This window comes from Caloenas nicobarica, chromosome 1 (assembly GCF_036013445.1).
Source record: "Caloenas nicobarica isolate bCalNic1 chromosome 1, bCalNic1.hap1, whole genome shotgun sequence".
In the NCBI taxonomy this organism is placed as follows: Eukaryota; Metazoa; Chordata; class Aves; order Columbiformes; family Columbidae; genus Caloenas; species Caloenas nicobarica.
The window spans coordinates 182,144,499-182,171,937 of NC_088245.1; the positions used below are offsets into that span (position 1 = coordinate 182,144,499).

The 27,439-nt window shown below is 43.5% G+C and overlaps 1 protein-coding gene across 1 annotated transcript; it reads left to right on the plus strand.

Annotated features, from left to right (window-relative positions):
* The first annotated feature begins 7,324 nt into the window (after positions 1 to 7,324).
* Positions 7,325 to 25,951, plus strand: RGCC (regulator of cell cycle). The gene is made up of 4 exons (XM_065641167.1): positions 7,325 to 7,570; positions 17,831 to 17,938; positions 19,580 to 19,642; positions 21,296 to 25,951. Exons 1-4 carry the CDS (start codon positions 7,360 to 7,362, stop codon positions 21,301 to 21,303), a joined length of 390 nt encoding a protein of 129 aa, XP_065497239.1. The 5' UTR covers positions 7,325 to 7,359; the 3' UTR covers positions 21,304 to 25,951.
* Positions 25,952 to 27,439: the final 1,488 nt, after the last annotated feature.

A 27,439-nucleotide genomic window follows, 5' to 3' on the forward strand; every position in this document is an offset into this window, starting at 1 on the left:
CTTCTGGCTTACTGCCATGGTACGTTTGCTTGCATTTTCTTGCTGTCTTCTTGGCCTTTTGACCACTTCTCTCTGCTTGTGCTTTGGATGCTTCTTGGCACTGCAAGGAAAAAAACTACCAGACAACATCCGTCTCCTTGCATTAAGATCCAGAAACACTAGTAGAGGTTTCAAGCAGTGTTTTAGCTGGCTTCTCCTACATCTGAAGCAATCTCACTCTAAAAAGGAGCTTATTATCTCTCCACTGCCGCTATAGTGTTCTCTACTGCCTATACACTTTACAGTCAGTGCATTCTCTGTGCAGTTGGATTTTGAGAGTTTTCTGATGGACACAAACTTTTGCTGTGATTTCTAGTGAACTCAAGATTGACGGTTCCCCAAAACTTGGCTGCAATATATAATACAGCCCAATATCTCTTGTGTTTGGCTTTACAATGCACTCCGCTCAGTTTGCTTTGCTCATAGACATTCTGTTTTAAGGGTATCACCAATGTTTTGTACTGGCAAAACAAACATAGACACCATTGGAAAGACCTGATGACGGATGAGGAAAAGAAGAAAAGGACTTGTCATGCAGCTTGATATTAGAAGTGTTTCTCACGAATGTGACCAGGAATTGGGTTGTCAGCAGTTGTCTCTTTTGACCGAAAATTTATCTTAAGTTACAACAATGTGAAGAAGAACTGGAGGCGGTACTAGGTACCTCTGGCAGTTCTGTACCAGGAAGATACAGACAGTACTTCCCTGAGTACAGAAGAATCTAACAAGCAAAGAGCATGGCCATGTTTTCACGTCCAAGCCTTTGGCTGGGACCCGTATGTCTCCTGTGGAGCTGGAATACATTTGGGCTACTCTTCCAGTTAAGTTTCCTCTGAAAGAGAAATCAGCTGACGCACAAGAAAAAGAAACTGAAACCACCAGAAGACAGCTGGAGACAACAGCAGATACGCATCAAACTTACTATTGCCCCAAGTCAGATTGATAGTGTGAACATACCTTTCATTAAGTGACACTATTCTTTTCATCTTCTCTCAAAAAGGCACCAAACAGAATCTGATTATTTTGAAGCTTTCTTATCTCTTATTTACCCAGTGCCATCCCTCTCCTTACCTGAATTCTTCTCCCTTTCCCATGCAATACTCAGCCGAAGTCTCCTGACAGAGCACTTTCAGATTTTGAGTGGTTTTGGATATCTCTTTGCTGTGGACAGAATCTCACACTAAACGGACCCTTCCAGAGATGTCAATATGGGTTACAATTACACCTGTCAGTTTGAATGACTTTTAGTCCAGCTGCAACAATAGTGATTACATCTAAACTGCCATAAACAGATTTCAGAGCAAATAACTTATTTAAATATATCCATTCAAAACTCCAAGAGCTTCTGCCTCAAGTTACTGAAAGACAGAGGAAGAGAAAACTGCACAGGCTATATGGTGTTTGCATTTAGGAGGTTAATTTGACAAGCAGAAAATCTAGAAGCATAATGGGTCAGAGAAAGTGAGTTTAGGTTTTGGCGGGATCCAGGAGGAAGGTGTGTGTTTTGCTCGCAAGGCCACAGTCACGGGTGGCAGTGGGCTGGTCCATGAGTTTGCATCCGCTGTGTGTCAGAGTGAGAAAACCAAAAGGATTTGCATCAATTTGTGGTAAGACCAGCTTCAGGTTTAAAGTCTGCAAAAAGGCTGGGAGAAGAGGAAAGGAAGACCTGCGAAAGGTTTCTGGCATTTTTTTTTTTTCCGGTTTTTCAGGATTAATTATATTGCTCTAAGTCACACACTCTTCTTGCTGGTGTTGTGCATTGAGCTACAGGTCACAGGCTTGTATTTATCCCAGCTGGCTAAATACACCTCTGATGGTACTCAGGTAGCCTATGTGAAATGCACGGCTCATCTCAGCCACGTTTTAATTAGGCAGCTGCCCTCATTACAGAACGAGTTTAGCAATTCGCTCACACAGGCAATTCCACTTGCAGCGTGAAGGATAAAATGGACCGGAGTGTGAACCACTGTCCCACCCTTCCGAAGAGCATCCCAAGGGCAGGGTTGCAATGTGCTGAGCAGGGAGACAAGTTATACTGATGATGTCTGGGCTATTCCTGCTCGGTGGCTCAAGGAGTTGGGTTTCCCCGCGCCAGTCTGGCTGGCACCTCTGCTCTTTCATCCTCCCGCAGTTTTCACTTTTTTTCTCCACCCTTGTCTAAATGTTGGTTTCCCTTGCTTTCCTTCAGCTGGAAGTTCGGTGATGACGGGCTTATATTTATCGTTCCTGGGTTTTAAATGAAGCATCTACTTTAGCCAATTGGTCCTGCTACTTCCGTGAATAATTATTATTTTCGCAGACTGAAAAATATTAGAAGACGACTGGAAATTGTATGTTCAAAGCTCCGAGCTGCTTCCATGGGCAGGGATCTATCACGCTAGATTTTGTCTGGCACCAATTCCGGTGAGCAGACAGCATGAGATTTCACAAAACGTCTGCTTTTAACTGTGGGAACATGGTGATTACTCAACAGGACTGATATTTTGGGGTACTCTTGATCTTTGAAGTGGTGAAAATAAATGATTGATTAGAGCAGAACTCTTCAGCTATTTCTGACTTGCAAATTCCCCCCTTCTGCAGCTCCGATTTCTGCATATGTGCACATGGGGCTGCGTATGTACTGTGAATTTTAACCTATTTCCAGTACATTTGCCTTTTTTTTTTTTTTTCCTGTTTTACATGAATGCCTCAGAAGTTGTTCACGGATCTGTAGTCATCTCTGGGCCATGATTTGAAAACCACTACATTAGTCAGCTTGCAGCACCAATGCCTGTGTAAACCACTCCTAGGATTCTCTTTGGTGTAGCAACACAGGGTTTTGTGTCCCAAATTACTCCATGTTTCACTTAGAAAAGTAGTACCTAGTGAGCTTTGCAACTTGGCTAATATCAGACTACCTGCTAATGTTGTGTCTTTTCCTGAAGCATATTTACAGGCAGGATTTGTTGGTTTAAATAGCTCTGTGGCTAACAAGTTTGTGAGGTTAAAAATGCAGTAGAAAACCACCGTAAACATTGCATCACCAGCTGAGGAGGATCTGGAGACACTGTGTCGAACGGTCAAGCAGAAATTCACTTTAAATACACCTTGGACGGCTGCCTAGAAGAAGGGAGGGATTCGGTAGCTGAGGTTTACATTACAAGTTGCACTGGATGTTTCCATCGATAAACAAGAGTAGCCTGACGCATCAGTGTGCCGTGTTTCAGGGCACTGTGATTACAAGTGACTTCATAATTTTGCCAGATGTGGGTTGATCCTGCTGGCATTGATGGCAAAAATGCCATCTAATGCAGTGGGAGCATGTTGGGACCTTCAAGAGTATTTATGGAGATGCATGGCTCTAGGGTTTATAACAAAGAACCAACAGGCATAGAACCCAATCTTTATTACCTCATGTATGAACTAATGGTTTATGCAGAAGATTAAAGTTCACCAGCTGAACCTCAGCTGCATTCATGGAATCACAGGCTGATGGGGAGAAAGGAGGAGCTGCAGTAGAAAACACGAGTATTTACTGGAAAAAATGTTAAGAGAGCAGTAAACATGACCAAGGATTGTTAAGCCCAGATTTGTTAAAAGAAGATTCCAAAACACACGGCTGTAAAGAAGGGAAGTTCTTGGAATCATCCTTCAGACACATGGTGTGAACTGTGGGGTTGTCCTGTACAGGGACAGGAGTTGGACTCAATGATCCTTGTGGATCCCTTCCAACTCAGGACATTCTATGATTCTATGATTTTGTCAGTGTGCCTAGGAATGTTTCTGAAAATGGTAAATTCGAGTGTAAAATAATAATTTAAAGAGAAGGGCAGGGATAAACTCTTGTGTCACTACAGGGAAGCAGTTGTTCTCTTCCCCTGCCCACATCCCCATTTGCTCTCTCCTTTCATCAGCTCTGGACCTCTACCTACCTGAGCTGCGTCCATTCAACTCACTCCAATAGAAAACTACTCACTTGGTCGCTGGATTAGCTTTCTACTGTTCCAATGCATTGAATTGGCTCAGTAGAAGATGAGACACATCTGTTCCAAGAGTCGTGCAGGAGGTCTGTGTCAGGAGTACGAGAAGGAAGAAGCAGGACAGGACATTCCCTGTTTTCTGGCAGCAAGGCCCCTGAACAACTCCAGCCTTACCGTACAGCTCCACGTGCTACGTATCTGCTCTTTCTTCGTGACGATGTGACCCCCCTCCCAGACAGCTGTGAGATTACTTGACCATCTTCAGGAAAAATAATAGAGAAGGCACAGGAGGACTTTTAGGCTTTAGTTATTTTGCCTGCGTTCCTCACAAACCAGACAGATTTAAGCCTGATCTAAAGCAACTCTCACCTCTAAGTCACCTGTCGCTGTACAAACAAGCGTGGGACTAAATAACCAGTGTGTGATGGGGATGTGTGTGGACAGTCGGGTCAATCATACGTGTAGGTGCTTGGGCAAAAGAGAGTTGATGTCAGCTGCGGGGCCAGGTCCTCATCTTTTCGGGCTGGGAGTTCTACCCAGTCACGTACTCGACAGCTTTCCTTTCTGCCTTGTGCCTATTGTCGTTCATCCTGCCCATGCTCTTGACGTCACACCCTCATATCTTCTTGTCCCCTGCTTTTTAACCTCGCTTTCCATCTATGTCACTGCTGTCTTCGAAAAGGATTGTTTGTAGCCACTTCTGTTAGCAGAGGGAAAAACAGAGGAAGACCACAAGAAAGGAGGAAGCCACAGAATAAATAACGATTGAACCTCACCATGAGAACATCTTTTGATCCACTGCAAAAATAAATAAATGCCTCTGTATCAGCCGGTAAGGAGAGGTGAACAAATATGTTAGATACAGATAGTTTATTGTCTAGAATATTGTTTTTCTCATCCTACATCTTGCAGGAGCAATGACAACGTGTCTGAAAATGTCAAGAAGTTTCAGAGAGGTTTTGTTCTTCCCTCTCCCTGTCCTCGACTCTTCTATTTTAATTCTAGATACGCACAACACAATCATAGCTCCTGACGCATATGCACAGAGTAGCACCTGATGCCTGTTTTCAGTATTACTGGCCGTCACTAAATGTGACAGAGTCTTCCCCAATGGGTATTTAACAGAACCGGTATTTTAGCTGCTCAGACAGCTTTTATTTAAAATCAGCAAGAGGCAGCGCGAGAGCAATATTTGGCAGCTGCAGCATGTATAAACACCAGGTTAAGCTGACTTCAGGACAATCACAGAATCACAGAATCACAGAATGTTAGGGATTGGAAGGGACCTCAAAAGATCATCTAGTCCAATCTCCCTGCCAGGGTAGGAACACCCAGATGAGGTTACACAGAAGGCGTCCAGGTGGGTTTTGAATGTCTCCAGAGAAGGAGACTCCACAATCTCCCTGGGCAGCCTGTTCCAGTGTTCCGTCACCCTCACTGAGAAGAAGTTTCTTCTCACATTTAAGTGGAACCTCTTGTGTTCCAGCTTGAACCCATTACCCCTTGTCTTACTGTTGGTTGTCACGGAGAAGAGCCTGGCTCCATCCTTATGACACCCACCCTTTATATATTTATAAACATTAATGAGGTCACCCCTCAGTCTCCTCTTCTCCAAGCTAAAGAGACCCAGCTCCCTCAGCCTTTCCTCATAAGGGAGATGCTCCACTCCCTTCATCATCTTTGTTGCCCTGCGCTGGACTCTCTCCAGCAGTTCCCTGTCCTTCTTGAACTGAGGGGCCCAGAACTGGACACAATATTCCAGATGAGGTCTCACCAGGGCAGAGTAGAGGGGAAGGAGAACCTCTCTCGACCTACTAACCACCCCCCTTCTAATACACCCCAGGATGCCATTGGCCTTCTTGGCCACAAGGGCCCAGTGCTGGCTCATGGTCACCCTGCTGTCCACCAGGACCCCCAGGTCCCTTTCCCCTACACTGCTCTCTAATAGGCCATTCCCCAACCTATACTGGAACCTGGGGTTGTTCCTGCCCAGCTGCAAGACTCTACCTTTTCCCTCGTTATATTTCATTAAATTTTTCCCCGCCCAACTCTCTAGCCTGTCCAGATCTCGCTGGATGGCAGCACAGCCCTCTGGCGTGTCAGCCACTCCTCCCAGCTTGGTGTCATCAGCAAACTTGCTGACAGTGCACTCTATTCCCTCATCCAAGTCATTGATGAATATATTGAATAGTACTGGCCCCAGAACTGACCCCTGAGGCACTCCACTAGATACAGGCCTCCAACCAGACTCCGCCCCATTGACCACCACTCTCTGGCTTCTCTCCTTCAGCCAGTTCACAGTCCACCTCACTACCCGATCATCCAGTCCACACTTCTTCAGTTTAGCTGTGAGGATGCTGTGGGAGACAGTGTCAAATGCTTTGCTGAAGTCAAGGTAGACCACATCCACCGCTCTGCCATCGTCAATCCACCTTGTTACATCTTCATAAAAGGCTACGAGGTTGGTCAAGCACGACTTCCCCTTGGTGAAGCCATGCTGACTGTCCCTGATGACCCTCTTATCCTTGATATGTCTTAAGATGGCACCAAGGATAAGGTGTTCCATCACTTTCCCAGGGATGGAGGTGAGGCTGACCAGTGCTATTACCTTTCTCCTAAGAACAAGCAGGCCTCTCCACTGGAGAACGCTCTGGCGGACACAGCTGGGGCTGCAGCTCCGCCTGCTTGAGCAGTTCCCCGTGTCACCCCCTGTCACCTGCTCGTGTGCTGTGTAACCAGAGGCCGAGTTCGCAGCTCACGGGGGGCTGCAGCTGGGCGATGCCCACAGGCAGACGCGGGGCGGTGGGTGACGGGGAAGGGGCTCCCGGCCGCCACCGCCAGAGCTGTCCCAGTGCCGCACGGCGGCTGCTGCCCCTTGGTGGGGCTGGGCAAGGATGGCCAGCCCCGGGTTTTTGCCGGAGTCCCTCCTCGCTGCTGGCCCTGCTGCTCGTTGTGCCCCCCACGCCCTCCTCAACCGCCAACAGCTGGGGTAAGCGGGCCGAGATCCGCCGGGAGAGGACACGATCGCGCTGCCGGGGGTGACGATCGGAGGACAAGGGACGAGGCGACACTTCGCACCCGCAGCAGCGCTGAGCTGCCGGAGGGACCCGCGTTCTCTGCAAAGCCGAGCACCCAGGCGCCCCGCAGCCCCTGGCACGACCCCCCGGCCCGGCCCGGCGCACCTGCAGCGCCCGGCCGGCCCCCCGCGGCAGGCAGGCAGGGCCGGGCCGCGGTGCCACCTCCCCCTCCCGCCCCCTGCGCCGCAGCCGCGGCCGGGCCGGGCTATAAGAGGCGGCGGCGGCGGCGGCGGGGCCGCGCTGCCCGTGCTGGCGGCGGGAGGCAGGGCCGGCGGCGGGGCGCCATGAAACCGCCTCAGGGGCAGCGGCCGGCGGGTCAGGCGCTGGGGGAGGACGGCGGCGGGGGCCTGGCGGAGGCGCTGGGGGAGTTCGACGCGGTGCTGGCGGAGTTCTCCTGCCCCGCCGGCCGGCGCCGCTTCTTCTACGGCGAGCACCTGGAGCGCATGAAGCGGCGGAGCAGCGGCAGCGACGGCAGCGGCCTCAGCGACTCCGAGAGTGAGTGTCCGGCCGTGCCCCGGCCCTGTGTGTGTGTGGGGGGAATCAAAAGCGGGTGTTAAAGCATCGCGTCCCCGTCCTTGAGAGGAGCAGGCATCCCAAAACTAGCACCCGACTTTTTTTTTTTCTTTTTAATTTACCTAATTTGCTTTTTGGGTTAGAAGCCGCAAGGATGCGCAGTCCGGCCACGCTCGTTTGCTCTGGGTCTCTTTAGCTTGGAGAAGAGGAGACTGAGGGGTGACCTCATTAATGTTTATAAATATGTAAAGGGTGAGTGTCACGAGGATGGAGCCAGGCTCTTCTCAGTGACAACCAATGACAGGACAAGGGGCAGTGGGTACAAACTGGGACACAGGAGGTTCCACTTAAATTTGAGAAGAAACTTCTCCACGGTGAGGGTGCCGGAGCACTGGAACAGGCTGCCCAGGGAGGTTGTGGAGTCTCCTTCTCTGGAGACATTCAAAACCCGCCTGGATGCCTTCTGTGTAACCTCATCTGGGTGTTCCTGCTCCGGCGTGGACACTGGACTAGGTGATCTTTTGAGGTCCCTTCCAATCCCTGACATTCTGTGATTCTGTGTGTGTGATTCTGTGTCGAGTGGCAGAGGAGGCGCTGGAGCGAAGCCACGGCAAGGTCGCCTCCAGAGCTGATAAGAGCAAAAAAATTCGCTGGAGAAAAAGGTCGAGCTGGGGGAACTCTGACAAGAACCGGGTACTGAGACACTGAGGCATCCCGGCGTCTTGGAAATATTATTTCTTTTTTTTTAAAGTCTCTTAGGTTAACAGGGACTGTCAGTTGTATGTCGGTAGCTGAAGTATCAGTTGAAAGACATTGCACTGAAGCATGCTTTCCAGAAGAGACTGAAACTTATCCAGGTTTGTGGTTTAGTGTTGTCAGTGTTTCGGAGGTGGTAATTTTAAGTTTGCACCCAAATATACTGGACCCGTAGAAACGGTGCATGCAGGACATAGCACAAGAAGGCTGGGAAGCAGGTACTGATTCATGATCTACTCTGAGCAAGAAAATATACAATTGGAACGAAGTTTTTTTCTGGTTAACTTGGAAAAAAGTGTTAGCCCTCTTATTGTTTTGCTGGTCAGGGAGAGAAAACATCTTTGCTCTTCCAGATGGTGAGGCTGGAAACTGCTGTTCTCCTCAGGAGAAGTAGGCTCAAGGACTACTTTGCCAGAAGTAAGTTCTGGTAAAAACAAGCCATATCCAGGTTTTTTTAGTTCCTAAACTGTACAGGCAGTTCTAAGAAGCTTATCTGTTTTTTCAGCTACTTAGCATAAAATTGTTCCTTTCATTTCTGTTGTGCATCAGTTCAGCAATTTACCACGCAGTTCTGTTGACTTAGTGCTAAAACTTTAATATAATCTTCCTAGTGCTTAGGCTGTGAGAGTGTAGCATCTCCATATTATCAGAGCCCTTTGGTTCATCATCATGGGTAGGATTTATTTCATTTCATTGAGAGGTAACGTTTTACCTGCCCTGAACTTGAGTACCATGATTGGAAGTGCCTTTTTTTTTTTTCCTGTAGTTGTTGGAGGTATGTGGATCCAGATGCTGCTCTTGTTTCACAATGTAGTGGATGAACTACTTGCAAGTATCTCTTTCCCTTTGAGGGGGGTTTAGAAAAGCCTGGCTGATTTAGGCTGGACACTAGACTTTTGTATGGCTGAGGGTGTGTAAGGTGAGGTCTGCCTTTACTGGGTCAAGCTGATGAAATATGTGAGCTGTGTTGTAAATCTCAGTCTATTATGAACTACAGCAATAGAACCCTAGTGTTACTATTTCTTGTGCAGTCTTCAGTATTGTAATATATTAACCTCTCACATGCTTTTACCATAAACGAGACACTTGAACTGATAGAGTGAAGATTATCTAGTAAAATAATCTACTGGTGAGAAAACAAGAAAAACAAAACAAAACTAACCAACCAAAAAAACCCAACAAACCACACAAAAAACACCCAACTAAAAAAACCCAAAACAAAACCAAAACAAAACCAGTATCAACAACTTATTCTTGCATGGATAAAGACATCTGTAGTTGCTTAGCATATCTGCTGTGGTTCAGAAAACTAAAATATTGAACGGGGCTTAAAATAGCTGGTTTAGGAAGGGCTTTTTGAGGAAGATTGTGTTCTCCAACAGGGCAGGAGGCCTGGTGAGAAGCAGCATGGTTGTGCAAATTGGCAGACCGGATCTTCAGGAAGATCTGGGATATAAAAATCTGTGTCAGAAATCTGCACTGATTGAGGCTGAAGACAAAAATGGGATAGCAGGCTAGACAGGGTTTGGCTGTATACAAAGTCCTCAAGGATCTTGTATGAGCAAGTTGTGAAGCTCCCAAATCCCATCCTGTGCTGGGGTTCCTCTCTTGGTGATGCATCATCTGAAAAGTGGCTCTGGAGAAGTCAGAAGTCACTGTCTTCTGGAAACTGGTGTGTACTGGACTAGGAGGTGCACTAAAAGTGACCTGTTGGCATCAGTGATGTCAAGTATGTGAGGATATGTCTAAGGGAGGGGAAACAGAAAATTAGCTGTCTCCCCTCATTTCTCTGAACAGGCCCAGTAAAACTTGTATTCCTAAAGGTATCATTCAGTTTGGACGTATTCTTATTTTGAAGTCGTAGTAGGATTAGAGAGGAGTTGCAGATTTATAAAGAGCTCCTTTTATGAAACAGGCTTCAGTGTCTGATGTAATACAGCTGCACTCCCTACATCTATTTTAAGAATAGAATACTTACCCAGGCTCTTTCTGTTCAGGCTCAAGTTTTCTCCCCCTAGGTTCATGTTTCCTTTGGTCTCTATCATTTGGTGCAAATGTAGTGCTGAATTCGTGACCTTGCTTTTCCCATGGTAATGCTGAGGTTAAACATGACTGGCATCAAGGAGAAACTGCACTGAAAGAGCAGGTTCTGACAACATGAATCTGTAGCAACGGAAAAGAAATTCCAACAGTGTTATCTGCAGGTAGTTTGAATGATCCTCTTGTTCACGAAGGCTCTTTATGTCTTTGCAAAATCTTGTTATCCAGTGCCAAGACTATTCCAAGTACTCTCTGTCATTTATGTACAGAACACTTCAGACTGTCTTAGTGCTCTCTCTTCTTGTTCATAGGTTAATCTAATCCTCCTAACTGACGTGGTGTGGCTCAGGGTTAGGTCTGTGTGTCTTTTGGCCACTCCTGCAGTGATACGTTTTGAGTCCAGGGTAGGGAGGTCACGTTTTAAGCTGTTGCATCTGTTTGTTTTGGGGCTCCTGCATCAGTCTTAGATTCAACTTTATGGGAAGCCAGGAATCAGTATCTAGTGGTTCTACTTGGAACTGTTCTGTAGCAGGGTGAGGAAAGCCTCTCCTTTCCTGGGGCTTCTGCCATGAAGATGAGCCCATGCAATTTAATGGAAGCATTTACAGAAGATTTTTATCAATATAGTTAATCCTAGAGAATTGCTTTGAACTTTAAAATCTCCTTGAGGGCCCTAGCTCTGAAAGTACTAACTGAAATTCTTATATTACATATTGCAGGCTTTTAAGAAAAAAAATAAGAGTTGGAAGACACTACTGTGGAAAATGGCCGTGATAAGTACTTGCTTTTTTCACATCTTGTCCTGTTATTTGACTAAACGATCTTTGGACAAGGTCTGTCTTGGCCATGGTTAAGTATTGTACAAAACACAGTGGACTCTAGACCTTACAGTAACAGAGATGCTCGCCTGTGCAGATTTTGATAATGATGTTAGTTCTTGGCCCACAAGTATTACATTAACCACAGCAGCTGATGGGGTCACTGCTGGAAATGATTCAACTGGTGAGTTACTCCAACAGACATTCTTGAGTTGCTGGACTCTGAGTACCAATTTATGTTTCAACTTGATGTATTTAACCAAATTGAAGTATATCAGCTTCCTACTTTAGCTTATTAATCATGCTGAAACTTATAAATTGAGGGATACCTTATAACTCTTTGCTGTTTACAGCATATGTTGGTTGTGATAAAAAAGGATTTGCGTTAGTGCTGTGCTGGCAAAAGCCAGTAGTGTGGTTGCAGCGATGCTGACAGACTCCTACAGATATAATTTGCTTCTTGTGTGTTGGAAATAAGATCACAAAGAGGAGTGCAGGCTTGCCTGTGTAAATTGTATGTCCTCTCAGCGTACTGTGCTAGTACAGTATATGGCAATGTCAGGACAGTCTGCCAGGTTTAGGCTTAGGGTAATGAATAGAAAGTTGGACTTTATCGGAGGTCGTGAAGGGAAGGTTCTGCTTCCAGTCTCTCTGTTAAAAGCATTGCGAAATAAATGCATCACTTCAGTTCTTGCACTCATACAGCCTGCAGTATTTTTAAGAATATGTAAATGCATCTAGAGCTCTTAATTTTATAATTTCAGAATCAAGCAGGTGCAGCTTTACTAAGGAATTGAACAATATTCGTGAGCACCCAAAGACTGGTCTAGTGCAAGCAGTTGTGCTTACGTGCCATGGCCATCTCCGTGTGCTTGTGCTAATGCCTACACTATCTAGAGATGAAGCCTCATCCAGTTAGTACTGCAGCACTCATCCTGAAAAGCCTGTTTATGTTTTGCAATCTTGCAAGATGTGGCTGTAGAGGAGGTACAGAAAAAGGCGACAGAAATAATTGAAGACATAAAATAGTTTCCAAATTATTAAATAGGCTGGGACTGTCAGGCTGGAGAGGAGAGAGATGTCTTGGGTGGGGACAAGCCAGTCTTCCAGAAGATCTTAAGTAACCTTAGGAAACTGACTGCTACCTCACCCAGTATGAGGAAATCAAATTAAACCAGCATGTTTTGAGGAAATATGAGGAGCTATTTCTTTTCATAGTGTAAACTGTAAAATGTATTGCATTAAGGTGTCATGGATGTTAAAATTTTACACACTTAAAAAAAAAAACCCCTAGATAAAATCATAGTGGGAGAGATGGGGCCACTGAGGACCGCTGCTCTCTTAGAAAAGAAATAATCTGGCCATTGCCACAACTTGGTAGAGCTTGTCCTGAAACTATCAGTGTGTGGCTATACCGCTCTTTATCTCTTCTGTAGGGCACCTGCTGTGAGAGATGGAATATGGAGTAGATGAGCCTTTGGTCTTGGCAGCAAATCCCAGCCTTACGTGATGAGGAGGGGAACATTTTAAGGAGGTAGATTGTTTCTGCGAACTTCTAATGGCCTGTCTCTAACAAGAAGGCAAAACAATATTTATAATGAAAAAATGGAGCAAGACTCTCCTGGAGAAATAACCTTTTATTAAACCATCTGAGAAATAATGTTTTATTAAATTACTGATAGGTTCAAGGGGAAGAAAACCCAGAAGTTTCTGGTGCATAGGCTTCTCTGCAGGTATTTCAATTTAATGAGAAATATGCTTTTTGGTAAGATTTCCTGTTTGTACCTTGCTAGCATACCTGTTTCTCTTACACTTGAAAACGAAGCATTAATAAAGGGCAAGATTTGAGTCAGAAATGCTGCCACACAGGTGGTAAGCATGGTGGAGGAGCAGAAAGGTAAGCTTTATATTACTAAGCTTCTCATTATGTTATATAATGAGAAGGCACCACTTGGAGGTCTGAATTTCAGGCTTCCTAGATCACTTCCTTGTAACTGTGATTTGAAATATTTTAAAATCATGAAGCCTAGAAGTGTCGATAATGAAAAGGTGTGATATTTTTTTTTTGTGTGTGTGTCTGTGTTGGAACAGGTGTTTTTTAGCTAGGCAAAAATCCCACAAAAAATAAACAATGCTGCCAAGTGTGACTGTGATTATGATCAAAATAAACACTATCCCTGAGGGCTGCAACATATATATTGTCAAACAAGCTCTTTGCATCATGAGTGCTTCTCACTTCTGCTGGTGGCATTAACAGTTCCTGCTCCTATCATTTTTTTAGCTAGCAGGCTATGTTCTGACTAGGAATGAGTTGTGCAGTGTGTTCATTAAATGCTGAACTATTGTTTTACAGTAAATTCATGGCTTGTAGAAAGAGACTTAAGAGGAATTTTAAAGTTCTTCTCTAAAACTTCAGGGATGTGATTTCCCCCCCCGCCCCCCCTAAAATTTTCCCCACTGAAAACTGCAGTAAAAATTTTACCAACTCCAGTGCTCTTTAAAAATGTATCCTGAACTATGGTACTAGAAAGAGTGTGATATTAAAGAACGCAGCTGAACTCTTCTGTTGTCTGTTTTAAAATTAAAAGTTTGAGGTTTTCCTCCTTCACTTAATTACTGCCCAGAACCTTTCAATTGCTCATTTCATTGGGACATTCTATATTTACATGGTATTGCTATGTTTTCTCTTTGTGGTTTACCTATACACTGGAACAAGCAAAGGTCAATACTAACTACAGATTACTTTGCCAAAGTAAAATACACCCATATTTATTCCAGCCCTCTAATTTTGCAGCTATTGGCTTAGTTTTACTCATGTAAATCAACTCAGTAGCTTCACTCTCAGATTTTAAGGCCTTTTTCTAAAGAGGCAGTTTGAGTGTTGTGGTGTTTGTTTTTAAACAAAGGGGCATAGTTTATGTATCTGTATGGTCATTGGAATCAAAATGCAAACTGAAAAATAAGCCATGAATGACAGATGAACTTGGCATTGCAGTGGGAGGGAAGGGGCTGGATGGGGAGAGACAGCAAGGATGAGGGTTCTTGGCATCAGGCTCTGGTTTTTTGGGTTGCAGGGGACGTTGTTTGTGTGGCAGCGGAAATCTTGCAAGGGCCATTATGGGAGGTGAATGAGAAAATCTTGGCTGTGGCAGCTGGTAGAGAGCGAGGACTGAAGTGTCCTTTTCCCAGAGCTTTCTGCCCTACAGCCACACTTTGCCAGAGCAGATATTTGTGTGTGATGGTTATCACAAGTATTTTTTTAACAGGTCGTTTTGGTTTTTGTTTCTTTTTTGTTTTTGTTGTTGTTTGTTTGGGTTTTTTTTCCAATAGTTATAATGACTGTGATAGTGGAGTCAATGCATTCCTCCTTCTGTCACCAGGATTTCTGCTGCTTTGTGGCACATGTGCACCACAGCCAGTAGCTAAAGTGTATTTTCACTTTTTAAGAAAGCTAAATGTTGACATCTTATTGAAACTATTAATATTACAACCCATCAGAAGATAGCACTGTTTTGTGAAAACATTTCACCTTTTGAACCTAGAAGAAAAACATTCGGATATTTAAAGCAACACTTCTGCCTTTATTTTCTCTTTGCCCAGTTGTAAATATTTCCCAGCACAAGGTTTGTGGAAGCCAGTATGAAATAACATTTTCTGGTTCCAGTGCATTGCAAGGTGAGCAGTCAGTACTTCCAGCTGCTTATGGATGGAGTATGGAGAGAAAACCACAAAAAGAATCAAAGGTGACTGCTAGCTCAGATATGCACATGGATATAAATAAAAAGAATTGTGTGACTAGTTGGTGCCCAATTTTAAATGCCTTGTTAAAGCTTTTGTAATTTGAGTTGCCCTCACAAGCGTTCACAAAAAAGAACATTTTATTCCAGCCATATGTAAGAGCAACTGGAGCTTTGGCTTTGGTGTCTGAGAAGGATTGGTTTGTGATATAAGTTCCCAGCATCCCTGAATTTGGTGTCTGGATACTAGTAGCATAGACTCCATGTAAGAAGTACATTCAGTTTTGCAACTGTTCTCTGGATTATTTTTTATTAATTCGACTAGCTCTAAAACCCTTAAAATATGAAATGATTTAAAAGTTTTTGTTCTGCTCTTCTCAAATACATTGTCTGGACAGTGTTATATCTTTGGTCTGTTCTGTCAGTGTTTCAGTGAGTTGTACTCTTGGCTACAGGACTCTTTGTGTGAGGTGTTAAGAGTTATTTGGCTTTTTTGAGATACAAAGGGTTTTGTTCTGAACAGCTAGAATTTTCCATTTGAAGTTTCTTGGTCTCTAGGGTTTGCATCTTGGTTGAAAAGAAATGTGGTTTTTAGTTGAAAGTTGGTCTGTAAGCTGATTTCAGGAGGGAATTTGTCATACCTTTAACTGTAATTTGCAGACCATTAATGTACAGGGTTCATATTTTATAGTACAACCCTGGTGACACATCATTGCAGAGCAGTGTCAGATTTCTCCTCCCTTAGTGTTTTTTTGTTTTAGTAGCTACTTTTAAAATAGCTTATTTTTTCATTTTCCTATTTAAAATTATCTCCATTCTGCATTGTATTCATCAAATCTTTCTTAAATATGAAGTTTCAAGTAGATTGGTTTTGGTCTGCTCAGGTTTAGAGAGGGGAACAGGCGCTTAAGCGTGAAGATAAAGAAATTACAACAAAAAGCTAGCATGAAGCAGCATTACCTCTTTCTAAATGAGAAACACCAAGTGCTGGCTGATCTGGGGAAGCCGTAGCCGTAGTCCCAGGTAATAGGTGTCACTCACATCATCGCTCACATTTGGAAACAATCAGCCTACAGCTGAGGAAACATCTGGCAGGCTTAGTAGATGCAGTTGTCCTGTCTAGTCTGATTTGTTGCTGTACCCATCTACTCCTGTGGAAGGTGGGTTTTTGCTGGTAAGGACTGCAGGCTGGAGGAGATACGGGGTATGGACACATGCTCATCCTCCCAAAGAGAGGGGAATTTAACGATGGAGGAGTGGTCAGCTGGGGAATGATCTCTGTGTTTGATATCTGCAGATGTTGTGGTGGTGGTCAGTGATGTTGCATGGTGGTGTTCCTGGAGAACAGAAGGCTCTAGAGAGACCTTATTGCAGCCTTTCAGTACTTAGAAGTGGCCTGTAAGAAAGATGGGGACAGACTTTTTAGAAGAGCATGTAGTGATAGGACAAGGAGTAATGGTTTTAGACTAGAAGAGGGAGAATCAGGTTAGACATGAGGAAGAAATTTTTTACAATGAGGGTGCTGAAACTCTGACCCAGGTTGCCCAGAGAGGTGGTAGATGCCCCATCCCTGGAGACATTCTAGGCCAGGCTGGATGGGGTTCTGAGCAACCTGATCTAGTTGAAGATGTCCCTGCTCATTGCAGGTGGACTAGGTGACCTTCGAAGGTCCCAACCCAACTATTCCGTGATTCTATGAAGGTGTAGATGTGCAGATCTTGGCAAGGTGAGCTGTAGTCCTGTCCCTTTTGCTAATTCAGTGAGACCACCGAAGAGAGTCATCTCCTGGCACAGCAAATGGGACAGGTGTCCAAGGAAATGTGGCAATTCAGACTTGGATGGGCTTAATGCTGCAGTGCAACCAGCTCCTAGGCTGGGGCTCCAAAGACAAATGCTACATGTGCTGCAGGTGGGCGAAATTGCTGGTCTCAATGGCAAGTGGTAGTAGCCAAATGTGCCAAATAAATGGAGACCGTTGCTGTATTCATATGACAATGGTTTCTTTTTGTAGAACTACAGTTTTCAGGTCACTGGTTCAAAACTACAGGAACCAGCAGTTTTGGTGTCTCTGACACAATGACAATTCCTCCTTCCAGTGGAGCCGTGACTAATACTTGGTGCACCCTGTGTGTCCTGGAACTCTTTATGAAAAGAGGCAAGATAAAGATAATTTGATGCTTTTGAAGCTGAATATCTTGTCTAAAATCCAAGAACATCAGAGTCGTATTGGAACCTTTGCTATGGCATATAAAGCTTTCTTTAAAAGATGACGTGAAATAAGATTGCAGAACATCTTGTGTACAGACTTACTGCTGCTTTGACTCCAGAGAATTACAGAATAAAAGCAAATTAGAAGATGCTACACAATTTATCTGGAACACAAGACCTAAAGCATCAGATTATAGAGAAATTGGTGTGTTTGCTTCAGAGATGAGGACAAGGCTGAATATATTTTCCGTTCTGAGGGACTGTCCTTGTCCTGGAACTCTTTATTCAGCTTTTTTAATAGCTTTTGAAAAATTCAGGTAACCAGAATTTCCAAGAATATTGTAAATCGGTCAGGTCATACCAGGCCTAACTAAGTGGATGTGAAATAATTGCCACTCCTGTAATATTTTCCAAATGATGCTGACTGCAGGCAAAGCTGACGCTTTCCTTACTGGAGGATGAGGATTTGGCCTAGGACTGCTTGCTTTTAACAGTAGGTGTGGGAACAACAGCCTCCACACAATAGATGGTATATTCGTCCCTCTGGCTTTAAAGTCTGTAAATTTGAGTTCTACAGATGCTAAAGCCTGTATAGGAAATGTCCCATTTATCTCTTTTTAATTCATTTCGCAAAATTGCAGAAGGTGTTGATTTTACTTTAAAATGTAACTTTTTTTTTACAGGTGCAGGTTCACTCTACAGAAATAGTTTCAGCTTCAGTGATGAAAAGCTAAACTCTCCAAGTGCATCTACTCCAAGCTTGCCATCTCCATCAGTAACTCCATGTAAAGGTAAACTTAATTTTAACTGCTGGCATTTCTTCCTAAATCTCAACTATACGGGCTTCTTTCTGTGAGCCAGGATTCACATGCATGCATTGACTTTTTTTTAAAAACGACAACAAAACTAAGGATTACTGTTGAGCACACTACGGGTGCAAGTATTATTGTGTTGATCACAAACAGCAATAGCACACTGCATCCACACTTCTTCACAGGTGACCCAGCAATTCTTTTGATTTTGAAACACCAAACTGTAGTAGAGTCCTTTGGTTCATCAGGAATTGTGGTTCTCCTTACAGAATGCTTCACTTCAGAATTAACTTACATTACTTCTTACTGAAGCAACTGAGGAACTTAAGTGTCCTGTCTATATACATAAATATGTAGCCTTGATGCAGGGATGCAGTAGGTGACTTGTCTGAGGCTGTATGCTGCCGTTCAAGTTAACGCAGTTACTCAGATCCATATAGACCTTGCACTGATGGTACAACCCATATATTAGCAATTCCTTTCTCCTTCGTAGCTTTGTTTCAAAGTGGCTTCTCAGGACCTTGTTTCATTCAGGTTTACTTAGATTAACTCTGGAGTAGACATATCAGTAAATGAACAGTCATACATATGTACTATATGGTGCTTTCATTACAATGTCCCTGGAAACATTCCAGGCCAGGCTGGACGGGGCTCTGAGCAACCTGATCTAGGTGAAGATGTCCCTGCTCATTGCAGGGGCTGGACTAGATGACCTTTGAAGGTCCCTTCCAAGCCAAACTGTTCTATGAACTAGTCCTCTCAGAGGCATGTTTAAGAGCTTTTCATGCTTTCACGTCTTTTCCACAGTGACCAGCTTCCAAAAAAACCACCAAGTTAAATGCTTTATTTCTAATTAGGATGATACTAGGGAGAAATAATGAGAAATAGTTAGAAGAAGTGGCAAAAAAGAGTTCAGTTAAACTGGTGTTAAATACTTGACAAGGAATTGCACTGAAGGTCAAGATGCTTTTCCTCATGAGAAGACAAAAAGACAGAAATAGAGTTGGAACTGGCCTGGAATAGGTCACAGAAATGAGATGAGGAAGCCACTTTCAGTAGAACTAGATTGAATGGAACCAGTGGTGTTCTCAGGAGTGGAAATTTAGGTGGATGTTTGGATCTAAAATTTTAACGTATGGACCAAAATCAAAGGATCTGACATCCTTGTAAACCAGTGATACCAACATGATTTAAGATTTGGATGATGTGATTAGATTTGGGTAGGACTGGGAGCTAACTGGGTGGAGTTTGATTTGGGCCATGAATGCAATACCCGAATACATGCAATGAGGAGGCCTCGCACAGTAGCAAGGACATATATTAGTTGACGTATAGCTTTTTTCACCTCCCCAGCCTTTGCTTTTTAAGGAAACTAAACAGAGGATTTCTTTGCTTCTGTCAAATGGAAAGCTATAAAACCTAGAGTTTTAATTCAGTCTCCTCTGTTTTCTAAGAATGCATTTGGACATTGCAGCAACCTTTATTGAACTTTCCTGAAAATAATCCATGGCATGTTTGATACCACTGAAAATTACTTGGGGGATTGTGTGTTTCCAGTGTTTGTTTTGGCCGAAGAAATAGGTTCTGTCTAAGCAGTATTGACTGTCTCTTATTTTGCAGCAAAGCTTGGAGACACAAAAGAACTGGAAGACTTCATTGCTGATCTTGACAGGACGCTAGCAAGTAAGTAGATTTTTATTAGTGGGCTGTATCTCACTTGGTACTGTCAGAGAGTGATGAAAGCCAGTGTATGGCAGGAGGGGAAAGGGAAAGGTAGCAGTATAGTTCTATATAACATGGATTTGTTTTAGTTTGCTAGTCCTGTGGATCGTTACATGGATAAGAAGGTAAAATAGGCTAAATTCTGATCTTTGCCTGAATGTTCAAGGCATGCAGTTTGGCTAGTGTGACAAAGGCTGTGCTGCGATGAACCTCTGTCCCCACCTCTGAGGCAGCTGCAGTTCACCCCTCCTTGACAGGGTGATCAAGTAAACATCACTTTCTTAAATACTCAAAAGTCAGCCAAAAAGTGGCGGTTTGTTTCTTCATTATAAAGCTGAGTAACGGGAGGAGTAACCATAGAGGAGAGAAATTTTTATATTCTAGACTTTATGAAAGAATGGAGGAGCAGATATCTGTATCTGTTGACTTAGATTAAATGTCAAAATCCTGTTCGTTCTTGTCTTCACAAGGAGTGCAATTTAGATCACTTTTTCTATCATTATTTAGAAATTTCATTATCTAGGTACAGTAGTAGGTTTTCATGATGATTTTTAAATAAAACCAACAAAACTAATAAGAGCTGTCCTGTTCCCAACCGTATATTCTGCCTATTTCTGCTTCTTCCTGCACTTTTATGGACTAGGGGTTTTTTGTATGGAACTAGCCTGTAGAGCCCAAAGTGACAAATTCTAGGACTAGACCTAAATAGCAGCGTGAACAAAACCCCACCAGTAAACCATGAACTGAGAGTTTCTTGTGTTCAATAGGTATTTTCCCTTCCCTGTAACTCTTGAAGCCTTGGCCATCTGCCTTGGACTGAACTCAAGACAGCTGCCCTTACGAGCTTCCTACTTCCCTGTTGTCTTACTTGTATCTTAATCCCAGTTTCACTTTGCTCACTTGAAATATATTTCTATTTTCCTGACTTCTGTCATGGACATGTGCTTGAGCTAACTCTGTCTCTACCACTGAAACCTCGTTGACTGGTTGCTCTTCTGAAAAACTTCTCAGTTTGAAGATTTGTTTAGGATGATGAAACCCCCAAACTGCCAAATATTTACATTGCTGCATCTTGCACAGCCATTGTGCAGCTCATTCTTAAGGGGCTGCCTATAGTATATAGGTTTCATTGTCCCCTTGCAAGGCATGTTGAAGGTGGGGCCAGGGATTGCCACCTGCTGTAGTGTTTATTTTTGTGTGGTTTTTTATTTTTTTCCTCCTAACTAAGCAAACCTCTAGTTATTTCAGCAGTCTCATTTATGCAGCATCACTTGTCTTACCAGTGATACACTATCATATATGGAAATTCTGAGGAAAAAGTCCAACTTCCATTAGGTATTGGTCATCACATTTTTAAGGAGTTGTATTTATATGCTTGAAGTTACACAGAACTTTGTACAGATGTCTTTTCAAGCCTAATGCACTTGTAGAACACTAATCGCTTTAAATTTTTACATGTTAACCTTCTGGCTCTTGTGTTAATTAAAAAAAGGCGTAATTTTGATGTGTTGGGCAGTCTAGCAAGCTGGGCATTGATAGGGTGTCTGGTATGTCAACAACATGCAATCTTATTTAATATAGATCTAACTCAATGATCTTGTTTTATGTTTCCAGGTATGTGAAATGAATCTTTGGCATTGTGCTCGCCTGCGAATGTCTTCTGAAGGATAAGTGACACCAGTCACTGAGAACTGCTGCCCTCGTCTGATAACTTTGCTCCCCAAGATATTCACCCTCTGAACATAACCTTTGTAAACTCCTACAAGTATTTAACTGGCAACATCATCGGTCTTGTTACTTTGCAGCAGATGGAATTATATAACTTAAGTGTTACAGCTGTATTTTGCTTTAAACTATAGCTTGAATTTTAATTTAAATTTGCTTTTATGAAGATATATTTGTAATTTTATATAGTTGAGAACTTTTAATGCTTTTTCCATTATAATATATTTTTGTATGCAAATAAACCCTGAACTGGAATCCAGATGTCTGAAGGCTTCATATGAACATGTGAACTCTGAAACATGAGTACAAATTAGGCTCTTATTGAAAACATCAAGCTTTAAAATATCTAGTAAGGGTGTATTTCCTGTTAGGCAAGATGTATTGTGCTGGCTTCATGTGGAACTTCATATTTTTCTTTTCAAATTGCTTAAATAAGAGTTTTGTACTATGTAAAATTAATACAATCAGGAAAATAATAAAATTGGTCAAACTGTTACTTCAGATTTGCTTTAATACAGATGACATAGCACTGACTTAGTCCAGATTTGAACAATGACAGCTACTTCAAACCCTATGTAAAAGCTAGCTTTAAAATTACATTCCATTCTACATGAAGTGCTAATTGGGAGGTCAGATGTTCAGGCCCATGGGTTTAAAGGTATGGAGATCCTGTAGCACCAAGAAAATACTTCAGTGTCTGGATGTTTCTGATACCAGGCCCTTGGGTCTGAAACAATCCACCACTCCAAAAAGACTTCCTGGCCATCGGTGTTTATGCTGAAAGAGTGGAAGGGGAATGTGTATTTTTACAAGGAACCTGATTCTTTCCATATGCATCAGGCGCTGTGGATGTCATGAGGTGAGCTCTGCCCCAGCTGCTGCAGGCATCACGAAAGTGTGCTCTGTATTTACTAATGGGAATGCCATGAGGATGATGCAAATCCATCTCCCTGCTTTATATTTCCTAAAAAATAACCAAAAGATTTGGGTTCTGTTAAACACCATATGATTTTTTCCAATTTTATTCATTGGTAAGAAAGTGTAATTCTGAACTGGGTGCATTTTAATCAGTCTGAAACAACCTTGGGTTGATTGTGTGGGTTTTTTCCTTCTTTCAGGCAGAAGGGCAATGTAGGATGACGGAGTATTTTTCTGAGGAGGAAGAACTCCCTTCTGTGTTTCCTGCTGCAGATTCAGTTGGTAAATTGTCCCTTAGAATAGAAATGAACTGATTTAGGAGGATGAAGTTCCATGTTGCTGTAGGTTAACTATAAAAATCCGTGCAGGAAGGTGGGATGGTTCAAATTTGAGACAGCAATGTGCTTCTGCATGCTCTGAGACCTTCTCAGAAACTCCTGCACAGCAGAAAACCCAGTTTGAGCACTGAGGTTGGCTTGTTTTGGCAAAGCCAGAGCACTATGGAGATTCACTGCTACTACATGATAAGCACACAGGAGCAAATCCTCCTTTCAGCTTCCTCTGTGAAACAGAGACAAGTTCATGCATTTCATTTAAGAAATGTCATTAGCACAAGGCATGTTTTTCAAAGCTGCTTCAATAGCAGCAGGAGTTTTGGCTGGTTTTCTACATTTTAATGCTCTTTGGTGGGGTGAGCGATGGAGTGGTGGTGGATGGTGGATGTTACCATGCCAAAGGCAGAATGCCTTGGTTAAATGTGTGTTAAATAAGCCATGAGTTTCAGATGAGGCCACCTCAAGCACTTGAGGTGGGGAGAGATGGCCAGCTGTTTGCTCCTCTGTTCCTCAGGTCAGATTGTTTGAGGCGTTGGGTTCTACTTTTCCTCTGCACGTTCAGTTGTCTCTTGATCCCATTGGACGCTCTGGGCCTATAATCAGTGTTTGAAGTTGGATGTCTCCCTGTGTAGAGTGAAATCACCAAATTAGTACAGTACTTTGGAATGGCAATACTTTGTCCTTACAGACACCCAGTTTTGAAGATTTTTTTTCCGGTGTAAGCAATAGCTTAAAGCAAGGCGTGTTCCTCATTTTGTGTAATGTCAGTTGGGGATGGAGTTGGGGATTAAGTCACCATCTGTTTGGGCTTTTTAATCTTGTTTGTGCATGAACAGGTGGAGACTTCTGCTTGCTTATACAACAGTTCTGAATATCATCAGCTGCAGAAATCTGGGAGCGTCTTCTGCAGAGCTGTTGACCTGAATTCCCTCCAGTTTGTTATGCTCGATTTTGAACGTCTTGCTGTGTCAGAAGGAAGGCACTAATGTAGATGTCATTTCACTGGCTTATGCTTATGACTTAAGTTTGTCATCTAATTACATATGGCCCTGAAAAATGCACTGTTGAGGAAAGTTCCTGCAATGCTCTATCCCCAATGAGCATTGCTGGTGGCTGTACTGTGCTTATGGACCAGCCTGAGCTTTTAATCCTTGTTTTGACCTCCCTGTCATGCCATGATGCTGAATTTGAATTCAGAAGAGAGTCTCAGCCCTGTCGTGCCAACACCACACATCCAGAAATGGAAACGAGCGGCTTAGACTAAGCAGATGTATGGCCACAGCTTAACATGCATAAGGTGAGGTGCAACAATTATTTGTGTGTATGCGCTTTACCTACTGCAAATTCAAAGTTAAATGGATTAGTTTAAACCTCCATCACTGAGGCCTGAGCTAATGTGTCTTATCTTGGGTTTGCTATTGACCGTGTGTGTCCTCGGTGCTGTCACCCAGGCACAGCTGATACGGGGTAACTCATTAAGCTTAGTAAGGTGCTCATTTTTTCTGAGCCCTTAATAAAAGAGGGAGAAGAACCAAAGAAGGGATTTTTTTTTTTTTTTTTTTTTTTCATGTTTGTCTGTAGCCACTATTGATGCACTGACAGCCAGGTGAGTTTTGGGGAGGAAGGAAAACAATTGCGCTCCTGCAGCCTGTTGTCCCAGTGCCTTCCCTCCTTCTTCATTACTGATGTTTGCTTTGCAGGACGTGCTGGGCATGGAACAGACTTTCAGCAGGGTTGCCTAATGTGAAAGGTCAGAGAGGAGAGGAGATACCATGCTCAGAGCTTCACATGTTCATTTAAGCCTTGGTTTTGGTAGGGGATGCTTGCCAGGAGAAAATGCACGTGGAGCGCTTCTGCCTGCTGGGAAACAGTCGTGTCTGCAAACGCAGGTTTTTGTGGTTCTTATCATTACTTGTTGCTTTTAGATTGTTGCCTAGCTGTTTCACACCCTGCATTGAAGTGAAAAGAAATCATCAGTGGGAAAGGTCCACCCAGCGTGGGTCTCTGTAGAGGAGCTCGGATGGAGGTCATCTCAGGTGGCATTTAGCTCAGATGGACCCTGTTGACCATCCGATCTGAGAGGTACTTGTGGCTCCACACTGGAGCCCATCGTACGTGAGATTTCATTTATCTGAAAGTGCCTAAATACGCTAGACTGGCATCTACTAGACTATTAGAGAGAAACTTCCAACACTGTGATGTTTGGAAGCAAAGCAAGTACCATAAAGCCAATATGATGGCAACACCTCTTGAACTAAACCCAGCTCTGCATACTTACAGCATGAACTCCATATTCTCAGTGGGGAAAACTCCTGTTTTCTATGTTACTTTCTACATTACCGACCTCATTGCAGCCTGGCTAACAGCTCTAGCTGTCTAAATAACTTCACAATAATGTAAGATGATCCTGGCTGCTGTATCTCATCAGCTTAGAGTTGTAAACCAGATCTTTTCAAGGTCCTTTTCTTACAGATTCAAAGCTATCAGTTAAGTGCTGTTGATTGGCTTGTGGGATTAAAACAGGCCAGTCAATGCAAAGGAATGTTAATGCTTTGGTTGCTTTTGCTCTTTCACATCCGTATTTTGGAAAACAAATTATTCATCAGTTCAGCTTTTAAAAAGCTCCAGACGAGAGGCTTGTGCCCCTGTTGTCCCAAAGCATCAGAGCTCACTGGCTTCTCTGGGAGGCTCGGGGATCCTTAAAGAGGCATGGAAGTGAGTGTTGTTTCAAAAAGATGGACCCAGTTTGAAATCACTGTATCTCTGCAACCACAAGCTATCAACTATCGTCTCGATGTTGTCCATACAGCAGGCGGAGGGAACATAAAAGCTTTATAAAAAGGTTACTAAAACTTGATAACTCATTGAAGCATTTGTAAATTTGTGTGTAATCGTAACGTATTGGGTCCAACTTTTTGAAACATCCTGTATTTCAGATCAGTATTTATAATTAAGAACATTGCCCTTATCTCAAAAAAAAAAATCACAGTGTTTTGGTATATATACAGTCTTCACATTTAAAAAAAAAAAAAAATCTTGCTAGTGTATCAAATCAGGTGAGGACCAATCCCACGTCCCACTTGACTTCAGCACTCAGGTAAAACTGAAGTTAGGATGTCGCCCCTGGCTCCTTCAATAGCCATTACAAGGAGGAGAGGGAGGTTGAATTACCCCCTAATGTTGTTCCTTTGCTACAGCAAATATTGTAAAAGACTACAGATAAGCAGGCTTTTCACCCAGGCTTCTTAATCAACTGCCTAAAGAAAAGTGTTTGTGTCAAAATAAATCTGTCTATGACGGGCTGGTGTGGATGATGTCTGGAGGCTTTTTTTAAAGTATTTTAGGCCGACACCAGTGGCCATCTCAGCTGCAAATAATTTCTGTGTTAATTGATGGCTGAGGACTGAATGGATGCCACTGAAATCCATGGCAAAATTTGCAGGAGGGCTGGGGTTTAACTGTGTCAGTACATAGCTGGGCTGATGGCTCCATCAGTGCTCCGGAAAGTCTTACAAACTGTGAGAGGGGTCAGCTTTCTCATGCAACACAGATAGGAGTTTCTGGACACTATTTAAAACATCTCAAGAGACCTTTAGCTTAATATCTAGGTTGAACTTAGGTGGGTGATCGTGTTGTCCCACGCTTTTTCTCCATCTCTCTGGAGAAATGGCTCTACTTCTCTCGTAGAAAAATCACTCCACTGGGCCATTCGTAACAGTGGATGGGGCTTGTCGCTGCTCCCCAGTGGGTCTTGGCAGCAGGGTTGCGCTAAGATTTTATACCCACAAACGGTTCTCGCTTCGGAGCTGTGACTTCAGTGGGCCCTTGCGCAGCATTTAGCTCTGATCTTGGCACTCTGTCTTCATAGACTGGTTCCGTGTGTGGTTTGATAGCTTTATGCTCTTGGAAAGCCGATATATGAGCAGTAGCTTTATGTTTGCTTATGTGTAGAGTTGATGACATGAAACAAAATGCATGTTTTCCTTAGAGGCCAAACAGAACAGCTCAGCTCTCAGTCTCCAAAGAGCATCCCAGACAATTTATGTTGTTGACAGCTGGTACAACGTGCTGCTAAGACAACAGTAGTTACTACACATTAGCGGCTTCACATCGGCTGTCTCAAAGCTCTTTGGCGTGCTCTAATACTACGTTAAAGCACAAGGCAGATTCCTCCAGTGTGTGGCAACCCTAACTTAGAGGGAAAGGGTGAAAGTTTGGCACTCCCGCAATGGCCTGACCCGAAGCCGGTGGTGTCGGTGGTCTGCAGCCTGCGTTAGTGCCGACTGTAGGGCTAAGGTCTCTTGCCTGCAGCATTTCTGCAGCTTTGAATAATCTCGTAGGAAATGCCTTGCCCTAGCAAGTGTCCCTGGCATTCCCGAGTCCTCATTCAACAAAATTAAGAGCAGCAGTTTGGTGGGATTTTTTTCTGAGCTTGCTACTCGGTAACGGCAGCCCATTGATTGCAGGGCGAAATTGCAGAGTTTCCAGAAACTCATCCAAAAAACATTAGTGTCGTTGCTCGGTGTTTTCAGTGATATATTTCGTCAGGGACCATGTGGTACTTCAAACCTTCACCACCTGTGCAAAGTACCTCTTAACACAAAATGATTCCCATGAGCCCTTCTCTTCCCTCTTCTTCCTTTTGTACCCAGCAAAACCCCTCCTTGTAGTGCTCCCTTCTCAAAGTGGCCCAAAAGACGAGCATTTGAACCCACCCGACAGCCGGTCCCTCTGCAGAAAGGCAGGAGGAAAGGAGAGAGGCACAGCCAGAAGTCGCAGG

What these genes read in the sequence shown, in the direction of transcription:
- RGCC (XM_065641167.1), top strand. Translation starts at nt 7,360, where the DNA reads ATGAAACCGCCTCAGGGGCAGCGGCCGGCGGGTCAGGCGCTGGGGGAG. An exon ending in CGGCCTCAGCGACTCCGAGA is followed by an intron (nt 7,571 to 17,830) that starts GTGAGTGTCCGG and finishes TTTTTTTTACAG; the next exon opens with GTGCAGGTTCACTCTACAGA. An exon ending in ATCAGTAACTCCATGTAAAG is followed by an intron (nt 17,939 to 19,579) that starts GTAAACTTAATT and finishes CTTATTTTGCAG; the next exon opens with CAAAGCTTGGAGACACAAAA.